Source organism: Prunus avium, chromosome 8 (assembly GCF_965620075.1).
Source record: "Prunus avium chromosome 8, drPruAviu1.hap1.1, whole genome shotgun sequence".
Classification (NCBI taxonomy): Eukaryota; Viridiplantae; Streptophyta; class Magnoliopsida; order Rosales; family Rosaceae; genus Prunus; species Prunus avium.
In genome coordinates this window covers 39,503,987-39,520,372 of record NC_142291.1, presented here as the reverse complement: position 1 = coordinate 39,520,372, position 16,386 = coordinate 39,503,987, and the positions used below count along the sequence as shown (strand labels likewise).

Sequence of the window (16,386 nt, the reverse complement as noted above, 5' to 3'; positions counted from 1 at the left end):
TTTGGTTTATCATTATGTTTTTTTTATTGCCGTTATTGTGAGGTAACTTTGTCATTTGCACACGTGGAAGTTGAGTTTCAAGATTTTTGGAAAGCGTTTGGGGGCGAAAACTCTCCATGGAGCCAATTGTCAGCTGGCGAATCCAACATGCTCTTTTATTTTACAAAATTGATTATTTACCCAAGTGTTTCACTTTCACCACATTGGCAGTGACACCACCCACCCCACAAAGAAAAAGAAAAAGAAAAAGAAAATTACTGTTTTCATTTCACCACAAAAAGAAAAGTAAATACATACATGCTTGTGTTTGGTTGGTGAAGAGGAGGAGAAGAAGCGCTGGTTGACCTTGTTCTGGTTACATATTTTCTGGGACAAAAATGTCCCTGAGCTCCCTTTGTTTATGCGGCTCTGCTTGTGCTGTGTGTGTTTTTTCACCTTGTCGTGGAAAACAATAATTCAATGCAATGCAAATCATGTGCAGACAAGATGTCGTTTTGAAGTTTGTAACGAACTTGAGTTTAGACAAAAACATTATACATATATTATGATCATATATCATCCATGATTCATGATTCATGATTCATATCATATGTGACTCCTGTGCTTCCTTCGTCCAAAGTCCAAAGTCCAAACAAACAATATAACAGTTAACATACACGAAACAATATAACAGAACAACAGATTAATGAACAATGATCCTGTTCCTGTTCCTGTTCCTGTTCCTGTTGGAATTAATTATTAAGGTAAACATATGGATGATATTATTATCAGTAACAAGTATTAATTAAAGGCATATAAAGTCAAGCAACAGAAAAAAATAGATAAGATCATTAACAGCAGCCAATACAATTGTAGCACAGACAGCACGTGCCTTGCTGAGTAATCTGATAATCAAATCAATAATTATTAATTATAATTGGGTCCTACACTACAGGGTTGGGTTGGGAGGAGAAGGATGCCTTTCTTCTCTGCATAATAGTTGGAGGAGAAAGAGAGGAAAGGTTTTTGTTGGAATATACTCGTTGCTAATTATGAAAGAATATGCTTGGATTGGATTTGTACCATTAAAATTTCACTATCCAATGTCACTCAGATCAGATTGCAACAACATATTATTTATTTATTGGGATGATATATCTTAAGAATTATGCAATGGGAATAGTAATACTCACTCTTTCTTTATTTTCTGTCTTATTTTATATTTTATTTTCCTTCTTCTCTCCAAGTACATACAGATATCATATACAGTTGATTATGCAACAAGTGGATCAAAATTTCAATTCCCCTCTGCGGGGGGTTTACTTGGGAGCTCCTTCAAACTGATCTCGCAGCAACTCGTACTTCCTAAGCTCGGCCATGGAGAGGGAGGGAGAAAGCTCCCCTAACACCTAACACGTTAGGACAAGGCAGTCAGGCCATAATCTGGAAACAGGATTTAGGGCAACGCTTTGTATTGTAAAACACACAACTATTCATAATTTCCCTCAAACGTAATGGAGAAAACTATTGCCATACCTTGACAAAATCATCATATTCAACAATAACCGAGTTGGATTGGTCATCCATGCAAGAAGCATCTGAACCTGAACTCAAAGCCTACACGAAACCAATCGTCAGTCAATGCACAGGAGCATTCCTTATCTACCTAAGTATTATGATCAAAATTTCTACCTTGTGAATAATCAAGTGTCAATAAGAAAAGTCCAGGATATTGTTGAGCATACAAAGTCCTAATCTGGTTCTCTATGCTTTCTATCTCAGCATAAACTCAGTTTGTTAATTGTCTTTGGGTTGGATACTCCCAACTTTAACAGAAATAAAACATGTAATATGCAGTGATAATCAGACTATACAGTCAACTACTATTACGACCCCAAATCAATGCACTTCTGCTCGTAACTATCATTTAACACCCCAAATAACAGATAACATGTACTAATAGTTTTAGTCTATCAGAACCAAACATCCAGTTTTTGGGTGACTCACCTTGCGCTTTGCTGCATTAAACCAAGCATCTGCACACAAGGCATAAATGTCTGCACCAGTGAAGTTCGGGGGACATCTCTTTGCTATTGAGTAAAGTGGTACATCTTCATGTAGTTTAAACTTTCGGGTAAGTGCTTTGAGGATCCTAGAAGAGATGAAATGCAAACAAAGTGAAAAAAAAGCATCATCACACTAATGACATATGCATGATCTGTTTCTTTATTTTTGGAAGAGAGAATTTATTTACTCATTAAGTATGGATTATAAAAGAATGAAATTGAAATTATGAGAATACTAACCTCTCTCTGTAAGATGCATCAGAGTTAACTCCAACATAAAGCAGCTTATCAAATCGTCCAGGCCGTAGAAGAGCTGGGTCAATTAAATCTGGTCTGTTACTTGCTCCAATTATAAACAAGTCCTAAAATAAACAAAAAGAAACATGAGTTTAGTTTCTTTATCAGGACAATAGTATCAAAATGAAAAGGCAGGTATATTAGATAGAACAAATGACCTGTGTTGAATCGTTTAGGCCGTCAATCTCTGCCAGCATCTAGCAAAACAGAAAACTTATCTCATTAAGAAAACATCATGGAGCTAAAGAAAATATTCTGTGGAAGGCATAAAAAAAAAAGGGAGACTTCACCTGAGAAACCACTCTGTCCATAACACCCCCAGAATCCCCAGAGGCACCCCGTGCTGGAGCAAGAGAATCAAGTTCATCAAAAAATATAACACATGGGCGTGCTGATCTGGCCTGCAAAGTATGTGCAATTTCACTTATTGTGAGTTAAATTGGATGTTCTGAAATTGAAGTATATAACCAATACCATAAGCTTCTTCCACTGAGGGGATACTGATCGTAGTGGAATGTTTTACCTTCTGGAAAATGTCTCTGACATTTTTTTCTGACTCTCCTATGTACATATTGATTAGTTCAGGTCCTTTTACGCTGAGAAAGTTCAGGGAACACTCAGTTGCAACAGCTTTTGCCAACAAAGTCTGAGGTTTGAAGTAAGCAAAACAAAGGCGGTCAAAACCCATAAGGTAAGTGAGAGGGAAAACTGAGAAGTCCTCGAAACTGTTTGACAGTAACTTACTTTCCCAGTTCCAGGTGGCCCGTATAACAGAACACCGGAACGCTTCCGTAAACCAGATGAAAACAAGTCCTTGTGCAGAAGAGGTAACTACAAATACAGCAAAAAATAACTGAGTACAATAAAAGAGCCTTCCAACTGCCCATTACTGGAATCTTGCTAATGGACAACAGGTAAAAAGGACATCGCTCTCTCTCTCTCTCTCTCTCTGCCAGAACTCTGGTCCTCTCAAATTCAGTGTCATTGCCTTTAAAGGAAGACGTGTTAAAATTAAAATTAAAAAAAAAAAAAGATTTGGAATTTAATAAAACATAAAAAGTGTTCTAGAGTTATATGTATCTAAAGATGAACATACAAAGGGGTTAGAGGTACAAAGAGAACCTACCTGAACAGTATCCAGAATTGATTTCTTCACATCCTCAAGACCGCCAACATCTTCCCATTTCACATTAGGGACCTATAGGAAAAATGACTTGAAAATTCCTTTTATATACATCATAAATGTTACATAAGATTACTAATTCCCTGCTTGCTGATTTTAGTGGTAAAGCTCTTTAGCAAGGATATAATATTGTAGCGAAGTTAGTCTTGTCTCTGAATTACCTTTGGAGTACCCAGGGCTGATGCATTCCTTTTCTTTGAGCGCTCCAATGCCTTAGTCAAGTTTTCTTTCCCCAGTACCTGAGGTGCAACTTCGGAGGACTTACTGTCCGGTTCCATATCAGCTCTGAGAGATCCATCCGATTCCTCTGACTTAACGGTGTCAATTGGAACATTGCCTCTGGGAATCAAATTTGCACCAGCATCAGCAATCAAAGCACGAATATCTCTAGGCATGAAACCAGATGTCTGCCCAACTATATCCTTTATAAAATCCTCTGAACCAGTCTGCAAAAAACAACAATCTGATCCATCAAAGTCACCAGTTATGATCTGAAAAAACTACAATTAATACCAAGTAGAGTATTCCTAAGTAGAAGATCTTATAACAACTTATCTGGACAAGATTAAGTTCAATTTCTATAAAGGGTATACGACTTGTTGCTTTATGGATTTCAAAATTCATATAAAGCTTTGAATTCAAAAGCAATATAGATAGATAGCTTTGACAATTGATAACACCGCCTCAGGAATTCAAATAAAGAAATGCTACCAAAGACACACTTGAGTAATCTCAATGCTTGGTGCACCCATGATAAGCTTTTCCCATGTAATAGAAGGTGATGAATCATCAATTGAACTAGTGGGGGCCGTTAGAATAAAAATATTGTTGGTCACATCCTAATAGTTAAAGCTTTGAGAAATAATGGGAAACCAAAAAATTGCTCATGGTATTATAACAAGAGATCCTGAGTTTGAATCCCTGAAATTGGAACCCTCTCAACATAAGTTTCACAGTGTTGAGTTCTAGCGCTGGAGAGATGCTCACATGTGAGCGGAGTGTCAGAATCATAATTATTCACCTACATCCTAGTGTCTTAAGCTTTTAGGAATAGCTTATGCATCAAGGTTATCTTTCTATAAAAACCACACACAAAAGGTACAGAGAAACAACACATCTGTTCACATACATTAGAAAGGAGTTCAGAGGCCGTTTGCAGAGACTGTGACACCATTTTAACCCTTTGTTCTTCAGTCAAAGGACCCATACTTATTTCATGGCTAAAGCAACGTCTAATAGTTGGTGGTAGACCTTCAGAACTGTCAGCAGCTGCAACTAACAGCACCCGATGCCTACCTATCTTCCCAGCATCCTGCACATGCTCGATTATGAATTTGGTTATTAAGATTAAAAATAACATACAAAAGAGTTAAAGATTAAGACACACACACATGCATAAGAAAGAGGGACAGGAGCACTAGAAGTTCATTATTCAACTACTGATCATTCGTGAGAATCAATATTACTAGGTTATCTAATTATCCATAAACCAAGATATGTGGCACTAAAGCATTTGCATCTTACCATATCACCATTCCACTTTCCTTCAGAATCAATGTCTCCGTCATCAGAAATTGGCTCAGTAAATTCCCTGATAAGTGATGCAACTTCATACGTGATGCCAACTTGATCATTGGGCGAACCTTCGTGTGAGACCAAATTCCGGAAAACGTCAAAATGACGGAGAAGAAGTATTGTAGGCGAGTATCTGATAGAAAAATTGGCATAAGGAAAAAAAAAGAGGGAACGATAAATAAGGACAATAAAGTACAAAATATTAGTATATTTCCAGATGTAACTGAGATATTTCTCCCATCAAATGACAGAATGGTTGAGGGACAAAACAAGGATTGAATAGCATAGACCGGTTTCTCATATAAGTTGGAATAAATGATGTATAGATAATTAGTGAAACAGAATTAACAATAATAATAGTAACATAAACATTTAACAAGGATGCATAGAACTGTGGCTGACTTGTCAAGTATAAATAAGAGTACTACAGCAAAGTAACTAACAAATTTTGCGACAACTAAACACTTTACTGGTTCACCTTTGAGCTGTATTCAAGGTTTGAGCTAGTGAAATGGACATCTTTTTTTCAGATGATGCCACTAGATTATGACAACTATATTCAACCACATGCAGGCCCAATCGACGAGCAATATATCTAATAACCGTTCTCTTCCCACATCCTGCAGCAAGCACTGAATCAGTACCCAATAACACTAACACATGTGCACATGAAAAACATATCTTAACCAAAACAAGCAGTTTTTCATAACCATCATTTTTCATAACTGGTAATAGGTTTAAAGAATATTGCATATGGTTACCAATTAGCAAACTTGTTAGAAACCTTGTCAACTTAAAAAATCAATGCCACCATCAAAATCAAACTGCAAAAGAAAAGACCAAACATACCTGCCAATCCGTACAATAGAACTGAAACTCTGAACTTTGAAGATAGAGCTGAGGGGCAGAGAGGTGGCATAAGTACGGAAGCCAATATTTTCACTGTGTCCCCTTGCAAAGGTGCAAAACCTTGTTGTCCAGCAATCAACAAATCTGGAGGAACAGAAGAAGAGACACTTCCTCCAAGCACGAGGGCCGTTTGAGAGCAATTAACTCGAAGAATGGGTTCGTCTGAAGGTTCCATAGCCACAACCTTGCAATATTAATTTTGCATTGTGATTGGACTTGGTACACTATAACATGTGTTGAGTATAAAAGTAACCAGAGAACAACATTGAGATTTCTTTTTTAATAGGAAGAACAACACAGAGAAGTTACCTTGAAATAGATGTTATTGCTTCCATCTTGCGATCTTTGGTTGCAAGGAATGCACATCATTGACTTGCAATTCCAATTTATACAAATGCTGAAAATATCACCTCTTGCTAGATACCTATCAACTCCAAAGTAGTTCTGTAATGCCAAATCTATCATTTCTTGACGATCTTCATAATCAACAGAAGAATTTCCTTTAAGAGAGTCAAGTATACCACACTCCGGTATCTTCACGAAAGAAGCTCTCAAGTGTGAAGCATATCTCGGCAACTGAGGCTGAGGTTCCAACAGTAATCCAACTACGGAAGCCTCAATGCCTTTCCCACTCATCTCATCATCCACTCTAACTCCAAAATAAGATGCCAGAGTCTCATCCCCTCTATGAACGAGTGATTTCAAGCACAATGTGTGCAAGTCAAGGTTAAATGCTAACAGAGGCGATAAATAGGCAACTTCCCGGTTTAACGACATTTGGTCATTTTCAGGGAAAGTATAAGATGGCAAAATAAACATTGTGTGAGAAACTTGGGACAAGGATGGTTCAACATCTGCGGCGCAGTCATGGCTGTTCGGAGGATCCAGAACAATGGCCTGAGCGGTTCTTTGTATGTTTGTCTCGACATTCTTTACAACCACCTTGTGTATTGAAAATCCAGCCAAACCAGAGAAAGAAAAAAAACATAGAATTCTTGGTATCAGTTACTAGCTCATAGTTTGCATTATAATCTCAAGGCCAAAGATTCTAAAGCAATTAACGAAATTCAGTTGTCCTAAAAAAGCAAAAAATGGATAACTTAAGTCTTTAATTGCGTAATTTAATTTGAGTTCAAGTGTAAATTCTTGTCCTTTTCAGTCATTTTCCCGGCAACCAAACAAAAGCAGGAAACTTTGAGGGAAAGGAAAACACAGAGTATATGAATGAGCATCGGAATAAGTACCAGTGAGCCTGAGGTGATGGAGAGCCTTTTGAGGACAGAAGTGGAAAGCCCGACCAAAGCAGAGTCGTCGAAAGAAGCCAATTTGGGGCTTGAAATGGCCGTTTTGTCCTTAGAAATTCGGAGAATTCCCGGCGGCAACTGCAAGCTAGTCGACGCGTCATCGGCATCGTCGACTCGGTGGTCTTCACTCGGTCGCGACAAACTCAGTACGGAATTGATTAGCGTTTTGGTGGAAGTGAGTACCAGAGGCTTCCTCCTCCTCCCCACCATTATAGAATGGAATTCTATGCAGACAAATATTTACATATTATACACAGAGAGAGTGAGAAGAGATGAGACTGACTGAAATATAAATAGCGCAAATCGATGAAGGAGCTTATTGCAAGTTGGTCTGCCTTCTGCTTCTGCAACGGCTTCAATTCAACACAAATCTGGATGGACGGACTTGCAACTTGGCCATGTACCAAGACTACTAAACTCTTGGGTCCAACACAAATCTTGAAACAATGCGTACGAGTCCAATCCCTCACATAGCTTTCCTAAATTGTCTCATTCTAACTTGATATTTTATAATTTTTTTATAAACAATATCATGTCTAATACTTTAAAAAAACTCCATGTAGCACTTTCGAATGAAAAAATTAATCAGTCGAGCACAATACTTTCATTTAGGAATGGCAGTTCCTGGTCCCCTACCCTAACCAGAGGCAATTTCGGGGAAAGATTGGGTACGGGTACGGGTATTCTCCGAGTGTTAAAAATTCTCGTTGGGTACGGTATTAATATCCCCGTCCCCGAACTCAGCCAGATAATTATATATTTATTTTTAAAAAAAATCCTAAAAGGTTTAGAAACCATGACTGGGTTTCATATTTGGATCTTTTACTAAGTTTAGGATATGCTTAGATTTGTTGGGTTTGTGTGAAAATTAGTGGGTTTTGATTGATTCAGTGGTTTGGTTGGTTACAGTCTTAAGTTGTTTTTTAAGTTTATTTCCTGTTTGCCTGTTTGGTTACTTAGAAAATGGAGACACTTTGTTTTGCTTGAATCAAGTAGCTTGACGAAATACAAGGAACAATGAACTTCAGGTACTTGGTTACCCAATTTCAACACATGTCTGGGGTTACTAAATGCAGTAGTGGAGATCAATTTTATAGTTAAAATGCATGTGTTGAATGATAATTTAATATATAATCAATATTTTTTATATAAAAAAAATTGGGAATTCGGGGCGAGTTTGGGAGATATTTCCTGACGGTCATGAATTTCGTATCCTTTTTGCGTATCAGTGACTTGACTTGCAATTCGAATTGGGCCCAACGTACAATCATGAAATCAGAACTTTGTGTATGTAATAAAAGTTCCAGGGAAATTACCAAAGAGAGAAGAAAAGAAATTTTCCATGTAAAGCTGCGTGGTTTTCAAGCCAATAGAAAACCACAAGCAAAAAACAAAGAGGAAGAAATATGGAAATGCGGGGTATCGATCCCCGTACCTCTCGCATGCTAAGCGAGCGCTCTACCATCTGAGCTACATCCCCACGCTTGTCTGAAGTGTCACCGTTATCCTATTTATTTGTTTATTAATGACGCCCCTATGTAGAACAAGATGGAAGTTTTACCATTTTAAGCAAATTATTTGTCAAAGAAAATCTCTAATTATAACACTAAAACCAAATTATTTGTCAAAGAAAATCTCTAAATTTGTTTTCTTGATTGATGATGAATCTTGATTTGAAACTATTACAATCAATCATATGTCGTGGATATCCACTTTCCCTTGGTACACATTGGACAACTGAGGTACTTGGTCGAGATATCTGATCACAAACCTCTCCAAGAAGGGCTTCTCCGCAGGACAAAGCACACTGGCCAAACTCAAATTTTCTTCAACCATCAATCCTTTCGAAAACAGAACTTTTACAACCGAACACCTTGGGATGATTCTCCTCTCCAAACTCAAACACACGACCGTTGGAAATTTTGCAATGCTTGCTGAGGGCCATCCCATCTTGTTTACCAAGAATTCCATTGTTTCCATGATCTTCTTATCTGACTTGGTCATGCACAAAGGGTTCAATTTGAAAGCAGAGAGAATGTCATCCTCAGACCAACCCCACTTCCTATAAGCCTCTTTATTTCTGATCCATATTGTCTTATTCCCAGACAATACGCGTATGGCAGACACAAACCTCGAATTCATTGTCTCAAATCCCAGTTCTTTGACCTCGCCCACAATCTCACTGAACAACTCATGCTTTTTCATCACGATATTCGGAGAATGAGCTAGCAACAGAGCAATGGCAGAGGAGGGCATTCCCAATTCTCTCAACAGCTCAATATTGGGCACGACGTTCTTGGATAGATTTTCCAGGAAAATCCATGGCTTGTTCTTCAAAACCTTCATGACCTTATCCTCAGAGAGCAGCAAGCTCTTGAGATAGTTGTAAGCGGGTATAATCTGGTTTTGCAAGCTTATCTTCAAAAGGGCCGGATCATAGCTCAGAGTTCGGGCAAGATCCATCCTTGATATCCCTGTAGAGCAGAAAAACTCAAGCTTGGGCAGAAGGGTTTTCTCGGCATCGGCCATGAGAACTAGTGGGTGTCTCCTTACAAGCTTTGAGATGTCGGCGTTGGAGAATTCATGGTTTCTCAAAAGGGCCAGAACGGAGTCTGCGTTCTCTGAAGATCGCAGCTTTACCTTCTGGGCTACTCGAATGGCTGATTCCGGCGACAACCCACATGAGTTTACGAGGTAAGAGACTGTAAAATCATCTTGCTCTGCTGAGATTTTGGTCGTGACGGGTCTGCAGAATGATAGATTTTGAAGAGGAAAGTGTGAATCTGCTACTGCAAACCTTTCGACTGCGAGCAGGTTTTTGCAAGATAAACAAGAGAATAATGGTTGTGCGGATCTGAGGCTCTTGAGAATGTAGAGCGCTGCCATGCTTTGGATCGATTGATGAATGAAAATATCGATTTTGATGTTTTATTCAAGTCACTCTCTAGGGTTTCGTCGTTATTAAACTGAAAGCTATCGGTAGAGCATTAGGTATAAGCTGGGCATTAGGTATAAGCTGGGCGATTTTAAGACATTTCTTTTAATTCTTATATATTTTGAGAGTTCCTGCAGTATCACTCCATACAAAACGAAGTAAAAAAAAAGCAAATCCTTGACTTGACAGGCAGTTTTTCTCTAAGTACTAATGTGGTAGTCCGATGAGTATTGCAACTTTGTTTCCTTTCTTTGATAGAGCTAAGAAAATTTTGCATTTTACACAACTTATACTTTAAACTTCATCTTTCCTCCTCACCTATTCACAATCGCAATATTCAACCGTGACCACAGACCAAAACCAAAAGATAAAAACAATAAATAAGTTCAAACACTATCTTGGATCTTCCTTCCACGCCCTACACACCCACACCCATTAGTAATCTAGTATCGAGCAACATGACAGAATCAGTCTCGACTCCATATGAACATACTACTGCACTGTCCCAAAGGAGACGAAAGTCATGCTAAATACATTAAAAGTATCCTTCGTTGATATTCTACTCCAATTACACTCATGCAGATGAGGATGATTTCTGGGAGAGCAAAGCCACGAGGGATTCGGGGTCATTTACAGGAGCACTGCAAGTAAAGTTTTGACACACAAGAGCAACCACTTTGTCAGCAGCAAAATGATTCTTTACCATGAGGGCGATGTTGCTATTGTTGCCCTCCCAAAATTGCATCTCTTCGGAATTAGTTGGGTCTATGTGAATAACCTGCCATTTGGTTGCATCACGAAAGTAAATATTATTTTTGGAAATCGTAAGAGACTTGGATACAAGAGTATGAAAAGATGAACTTGTGAATTCAGACATAAAATCCCCAAACTCACTGTTTTGTTGATGTCATATGATGCATGAGCAGCGGCAAGCATGTTCTCAAACTCTACAGAATGCTTATGGCCAACCAAGACAACTTGCTTTCGGTAAGGAACAGTGAGCATGTCTGCCGCACAGCACATTAAAGGTACCGCCATAGCCATGTCTTTTAATCTTGTCTCGAAAACTGCCTGATGAAGCAGAGAATAAGAAAGTGATCAGCAGATGAGACACATTCCCCAGATAACTTATAAAAACTTAATTTTTGGTTAAGCAACTCGAACCAGAACATGCTCTGCGTCCCTCCTGTAATGATCAGACCTGTTGCCAGCTACCATGGATGCCAATCTTACAAGATTGATCACAGAAACTGAGTTTCCAGAGGGCTCTGCCCCATCATGATCTTCCTTCACACGAAGGAGAATATTGGGGTCTTCTCCTGGTGTATTAAAATATCCACCTCCCTCTCTATCAAGAAATAATTCATCCTGGAAAAATCTCAAGTAAACTAGCATCAAAACAAAGAAGAAAGTGGAAAGCTACACAACTTGGAAATGGCAGATATCAGTTCTTGCCTGGGTGTCTTGCAGCTCAGTTGCCCAAACTAGCCAGTTGGTTTGACCACCAAATTCGTAAAGATCCAACAACCCTGAAATAAGAAATGCATAATCATCTAAAAATCCAGGCGCTTTAGATGGGCCATTCCTAAAGCTGTGTTGTAGTTGATGTGTTTGCTCATTGTAAAGGTGTCTCCTGATAAAAGATGCAGCCCTGTCTGCAACTTGAATGTACTCCTTTGGCTGATAATTTTGGATGTAATAAACCACAATGGTCAGTAAAATATGAATAATGGAAATTAATAAATAAATTGTACGTGCCACATACAACATTGTCACCTCCTGTGTCAAATTATTAAACCTAACAGCCGCCTATCCGATGAACAAACGGTTATGAGTATAAGACCACTCAATCCACTATGGTATTAAAGCTTTCAGAGCACAAGCCTATGCGGGGAGGAATTTAAAATGTCTGCCTCAGTCAACATGACAGCCACAACTACAGAACCTTCTCCTCCACAACTCAAGCTACTTGGAAAAGGATAAGAAAAAACAGTACACAAATCTTAAGCTACCCACAGATGAACTCAAAGATGGTACAAACTTACATCAGAGCCGACAACAGGAAAGTTGAATTTGATCCCCTCAGGTTCATTCTTGAGAATTTTAGAAGCCCTTGCAAAAGCTGAGATAGCCAGTCCATTCCATGAAACAATTACCTAGAAGGAACCTAATCTATCAAATTGTGCTTGAAAAAAGAGAAAAACCAAAACTGTATGAGGTTGTTTCTTCCACAATCTTATTCGTTGTGTTAAGAGAGAACACCTTATCATCCAAATGTGGTCTTGGTCGAGTACACCTTACTTCAAAAAACTTTTGCCTGCTCTGGCCCAGAATATCAAGGTATTTCTCAACAGGTATTGCAAATTTTGATGCCATTTCAGAAGAGTCTTTTCTCTCAATGAGTACATTCTTTCCCTTGAATTCATTGTGAGGATCACTCATTGTAGAAAGGTCGCAGTTACCCGAAGGTTTTATATAATAGTGGCTCTTAAAAAGAGTTGCATCCTTTCCTAGAATGTCTTCAACCTAGTGGCAATAACCAGTTTAACATTAGGGGAGACAAAGAATAGAGTAACTAATGACCATAAAATGTTGCCAGATATCTCATACTTAGTGTTCTCTACTTCAAGCTCCACAGGGAACTTGAAAAATTAGAATTAACACCAATCAAAAGAGTCAATTTAAGGTTGAGACACTGAGAAACCTCTTGACTAGTCCAAACATAGAAGGCTCCTTCCTTTTTTCTTGTAGCACCTTCAGATTCAGCACTGTCAGCATCTTCCGCTGAATATATTTCACCTTCCGGTCCAATCATGTCTCTCCTTAGATAATCAAGAATATCCCGAGCAATATATGAATATAAGACATCTTTGGTAATAGAAAAGGCATCTAAATAAACATTGGCAAGCTGCCCTTGATCATACAGCATCTTCTCAAAGTGGGGGACTGCAATAAAACACTACTGCTTCAACAATTTGTTGCAGAAACAACCAAGAAAAAGAAAGAGGAGAGAAGAGTTGGGCCGGCGCACGGTAGCTATAAAGCATATAATGGTATAAGACATAGGCATTTGATTGAATAAACAGTCCACTATATGAGGACGCCTTATCAGTTAATAAACACCGACTATTGACAGAAAAGATTTCTTATGAAAAACTGACCATGCCAGCACTCATCAACGCTATATCTGTGGAAGCCACCTCCAATATGATCGTGGACACCCCCTCTTGCCATGCATTGCAAGGTAAAGAAAACCATTTCCAGACCTTCTTTTGCCTCACCCAACTTTCCAGCTTCCTCCAACTTTTTTGAGTAATAAAGCATGAGCTGAACCTCAACTGGTCTAGGAAACTTTGGGGCAGATCCAAACCCACCAAACCTTGCATCATAGCTTCCAGAAAGCTATAAACACATTGAAGCAGGAGGATCAGGATAAATAAATAAATATCTCGATCAACCATTAACAGCCACAAACCAATGCAAATACACAATAGCTATGTTCTCTTACAACTAGAGAACCAACAATGTATGAGTTATGTTTTGACCCCAAATTTTCAATGCATGCTTCTATTCTGAAAAGCAATGACGTTTCTTTTTTCTCTTTCTGGAATGACCTTATTCAAAAGAAAAAATAAAGGAAGGAGGGAGGGTCAGCAGACTGTTTACTTGCAACACAAAAAACTCAAAAGTAGGTATACCATGGACGAGATAAACATAGGAAAGTTCCCAATGTAAAGATACATACTTGCTCAGCACATAGATGCAACGCATGTTGTGGAAGCCCATCCGGCAACTTATTAGAACTCGCACTTGCTGACAATGCTTCTGATAGCTGTTCAATTGCAAATGCTCCACTTTTAACAAGCATATCCCTCTTACTATCCCAAGCTTCTTTCACCTTTCTGAAACAGAAGATAAATAAAATGAGAGCGGAAGCCAAAATAAACAACAGCAATAAGTGTGCAGGTAACAGGCAGAGTCCAACTCAACAATCACTTGTGTCGTAACTTCGAGGTTTTCTGCCAATCAAGAGAACCATGGGAAGAGAAAGGGCAGGGAGGGGGAAGGGAGATAAGTTGAACTGTCTCGGAGACCACCGTCTCCTCACCTAAGTATAGTCTTAAATCCTGGTCTTCCAAACTTATCATCGGGGGGAAAGTAAGTTCCACCCATCAAAGGTTTCAAATCAGGTGAAAGGAAGACACTCAGCGGCCAACCTCCACCACCATACAGAGCCTGTACATAGGTCATGTATACCTGTAAGAATGAACAAAACAACAAAGAAAGAGTTCTTAGCACGTCATTATACCAGTATAAGTGGTGAAAATTTATTGTTCTATTTTTTAAAAGTACTTATTTCCAAACTAGAACCACTGATGCCAAAAATGTATGCACTGGATTCAAATGCATACTCAACATTTTTTTCTTCTTCTTTAGATTTGGGCTAGGAAAGATTTGGACCCAAAACAAAGTCTAGCCCAAATGTATTACCTTAATAAAACATCTCTACCTGTAAGTAAATATAGGATTCAGAAGCGCATTACTAAGGTACTAAACCTCACAGAGGTCACCTTCAATATAGTTGAACATATAGCATAACAACTTGAGACATAAAGAAACTAAAAGTGAAAAGAACGCAGGTCATATATTAGAGAGCTTTGGAAAGCCTGGCTAATAACTTTTCTTCGAAGTAATGATGGTAACTTCACAGGTTTATTACATTGTATCATTCACCTTATCCACATCAGGTCTTTCCTCCCGATCCACCTGCAGTATTGATACGTTAGATAAATTTAACACAGAATGACAAAACCAGAAATAAGGTTTTAAAAAAAGTTCCTTTTTTCCTTTTCCGAAAACTGATATAACTAAAAAATTAGGAAAGAGGAAATTGAACTCACGAACTACAGAACGTACATCCTGTGAGGCTAACAAATTAGACTCACCTTGATACTAACAAACCAATCATTCAGCAATCTGGCAACCCCTTCATCCTCAAAAGACTCGACCTCCATAACATGGCACCTTATTGACAGTTAAACACCAACTAGTTAGTTCATCTCATTCAATTATCACCTTGATTTTAACCAGTAGATTAATCAACTTTCAAGATTGGATGAGAAATCTCACCAATGACATGTGCTGTATCCGACTTTGCATATACAATCAACGCATTTGCAATGAGCAATCGATCATACGAATCACATATCAGTTGACTACCAAAGAAAACAAAACATGGGTAGTTTAACGCTAGAATAAAATTACTTGATACGAAGATGGGCACATCTCTCTTTCGAGCTTCGGCAAAAGCTTCTTCACCCCATGGATACCAATCAACCTAGTTAAAGTAGTCAACTTGCCCCAATCAGTTCACAGAGCAAATAAAGAAAAAACTAAAATTAACTAAAGCGAGGCGATTCAGAGAGAATTGAGAATCAAACACACACCGGGTTGTGGGCATGTTGAAGAAGATACGGACTGTGCTCAGCAGCGAGGCGATTGGTGTGCTTGTGAGACTGCGAAGCTGGGTTAGAAGTCTGTTCAGCCATGGCGAGAAGCTTGGAAGCGTAAACGGGTCGACGGAAAATGAGGGAGGAAAGTGCGGGAAAATGAGCAGGGGAAATATGTTGGGTTGTGGTTGAGGAAGGCAATAGTTTGGTTGGGTGAGAGAGGAAGCGATGGAGAGAGGAAGAGAAAGCAAGCCTTTTGAGCATAGAACTGTGAATAAGCAGAGAAGAACAGAAAGGAGAAGAAGAGAAGCTTGGTGGTGGGGATGATGACGGTTTAAAAAGAGGAATTGCTGAAGGTGGTGGTGCCATGTGTGGAGAGAGGTGAGGAAGAGGCAGAGAGGGCCATGTGGAGCTTGGGCTTGTTTGACGGATGGAGCGTAGCAGAGTTAACTGTTGCATGAATGAACTGGTGGCCCAGCTTTCATGCCTTTGGATTGTGGTAAGTGGAAAGTGGTAACTAATATTAGTAACAGTTAATTATGTTTTTTATTTATTTACAACAGACTAATACCCTCACAAAGCTATACCATTGCAACAAATATCACTAATTAGTCAGTTAATTATCAACCAAATCAGAGACATACTCCAACTAATTGACGATAAATACCACTAATTAGTCAGTTAATTT

General features: G+C 38.7%; 3 protein-coding genes and 1 non-coding gene across 4 annotated transcripts; all 4 read right to left on the bottom strand.

Moving 5' to 3' along the window:
* Positions 1-1,145: 1,145 nt before the first annotated feature.
* Positions 1,146-8,043, bottom strand: PEX6 (peroxin 6). The gene is made up of 16 exons (XM_021964405.2): positions 7,254-8,043; positions 6,319-6,951; positions 5,950-6,193; positions 5,579-5,720; positions 5,050-5,233; positions 4,655-4,837; positions 3,687-3,971; positions 3,469-3,540; positions 3,087-3,173; positions 2,866-2,988; positions 2,633-2,743; positions 2,501-2,539; positions 2,286-2,407; positions 1,987-2,131; positions 1,516-1,596; positions 1,146-1,388 (listed from the first exon to the last, which is right to left on the bottom strand). The coding sequence occupies exons 1-16, from the start codon at positions 7,521-7,523 to the stop codon at positions 1,299-1,301; spliced, it is 2,811 nt and encodes a 936-aa protein (XP_021820097.1). The 5' UTR covers positions 7,524-8,043; the 3' UTR covers positions 1,146-1,298.
* Positions 8,044-8,720: 677 nt separating this feature from the next.
* On the bottom strand, positions 8,721-8,793 carry TRNAA-AGC (transfer RNA alanine (anticodon AGC)). The gene has a single exon. It is a non-coding gene; the product is annotated as a tRNA-Ala (tRNA).
* A 137-nt stretch (positions 8,794-8,930) lies between these two features.
* On the bottom strand, positions 8,931-10,329 carry LOC110761804 (uncharacterized). The gene has a single exon (XM_021964370.2). It carries the CDS (start codon positions 10,197-10,199, stop codon positions 9,006-9,008), a length of 1,194 nt encoding a protein of 397 aa, XP_021820062.1. The 5' UTR covers positions 10,200-10,329; the 3' UTR covers positions 8,931-9,005.
* A 281-nt stretch (positions 10,330-10,610) lies between these two features.
* Positions 10,611-16,145, bottom strand: LOC110761803 (catalytics). Its single transcript, XM_021964369.2, has 15 exons — positions 15,696-16,145; positions 15,514-15,586; positions 15,379-15,400; positions 15,195-15,273; positions 14,983-15,015; positions 14,357-14,505; positions 13,994-14,150; positions 13,410-13,650; positions 12,953-13,194; positions 12,511-12,774; positions 12,294-12,404; positions 11,704-11,928; positions 11,413-11,616; positions 11,143-11,319; positions 10,611-11,026 (listed from the first exon to the last, which is right to left on the bottom strand). The coding sequence occupies exons 1-15, from the start codon at positions 16,065-16,067 to the stop codon at positions 10,823-10,825; spliced, it is 2,553 nt and encodes an 850-aa protein (XP_021820061.2). The 5' UTR covers positions 16,068-16,145; the 3' UTR covers positions 10,611-10,822.
* Between the last annotated feature and the right edge of the window lie 241 nt (positions 16,146-16,386).

What these genes read in the sequence shown, in the direction of transcription:
- LOC110761804 (XM_021964370.2), bottom strand. Translation starts at nt 10,199, where the DNA reads ATGGCAGCGCTCTACATTCTCAAGAGCCTCAGATCCGCACAACCATTA.
- LOC110761803 (XM_021964369.2), bottom strand. Translation starts at nt 16,067, where the DNA reads ATGGCACCACCACCTTCAGCAATTCCTCTTTTTAAACCGTCATCATCC. An exon ending in TTCAACATGCCCACAACCCG is followed by an intron (nt 15,587 to 15,695) that starts GTGTGTGTTTGA and finishes TACTTTAACTAG; the next exon opens with GTTGATTGGTATCCATGGGG. An exon ending in GGGACGCAGAGCATGTTCTG is followed by an intron (nt 11,320 to 11,412) that starts GTTCGAGTTGCT and finishes CTGCTTCATCAG; the next exon opens with GCAGTTTTCGAGACAAGATT.
- PEX6 (XM_021964405.2), bottom strand. Translation starts at nt 7,523, where the DNA reads ATGGTGGGGAGGAGGAGGAAGCCTCTGGTACTCACTTCCACCAAAACG. An exon ending in TCTATTGTACGGATTGGCAG is followed by an intron (nt 5,721 to 5,949) that starts GTATGTTTGGTC and finishes TGCTTGCTGCAG; the next exon opens with GATGTGGGAAGAGAACGGTT. An exon ending in GAAAGTGGAATGGTGATATG is followed by an intron (nt 4,838 to 5,049) that starts GTAAGATGCAAA and finishes GAGCATGTGCAG; the next exon opens with GATGCTGGGAAGATAGGTAG.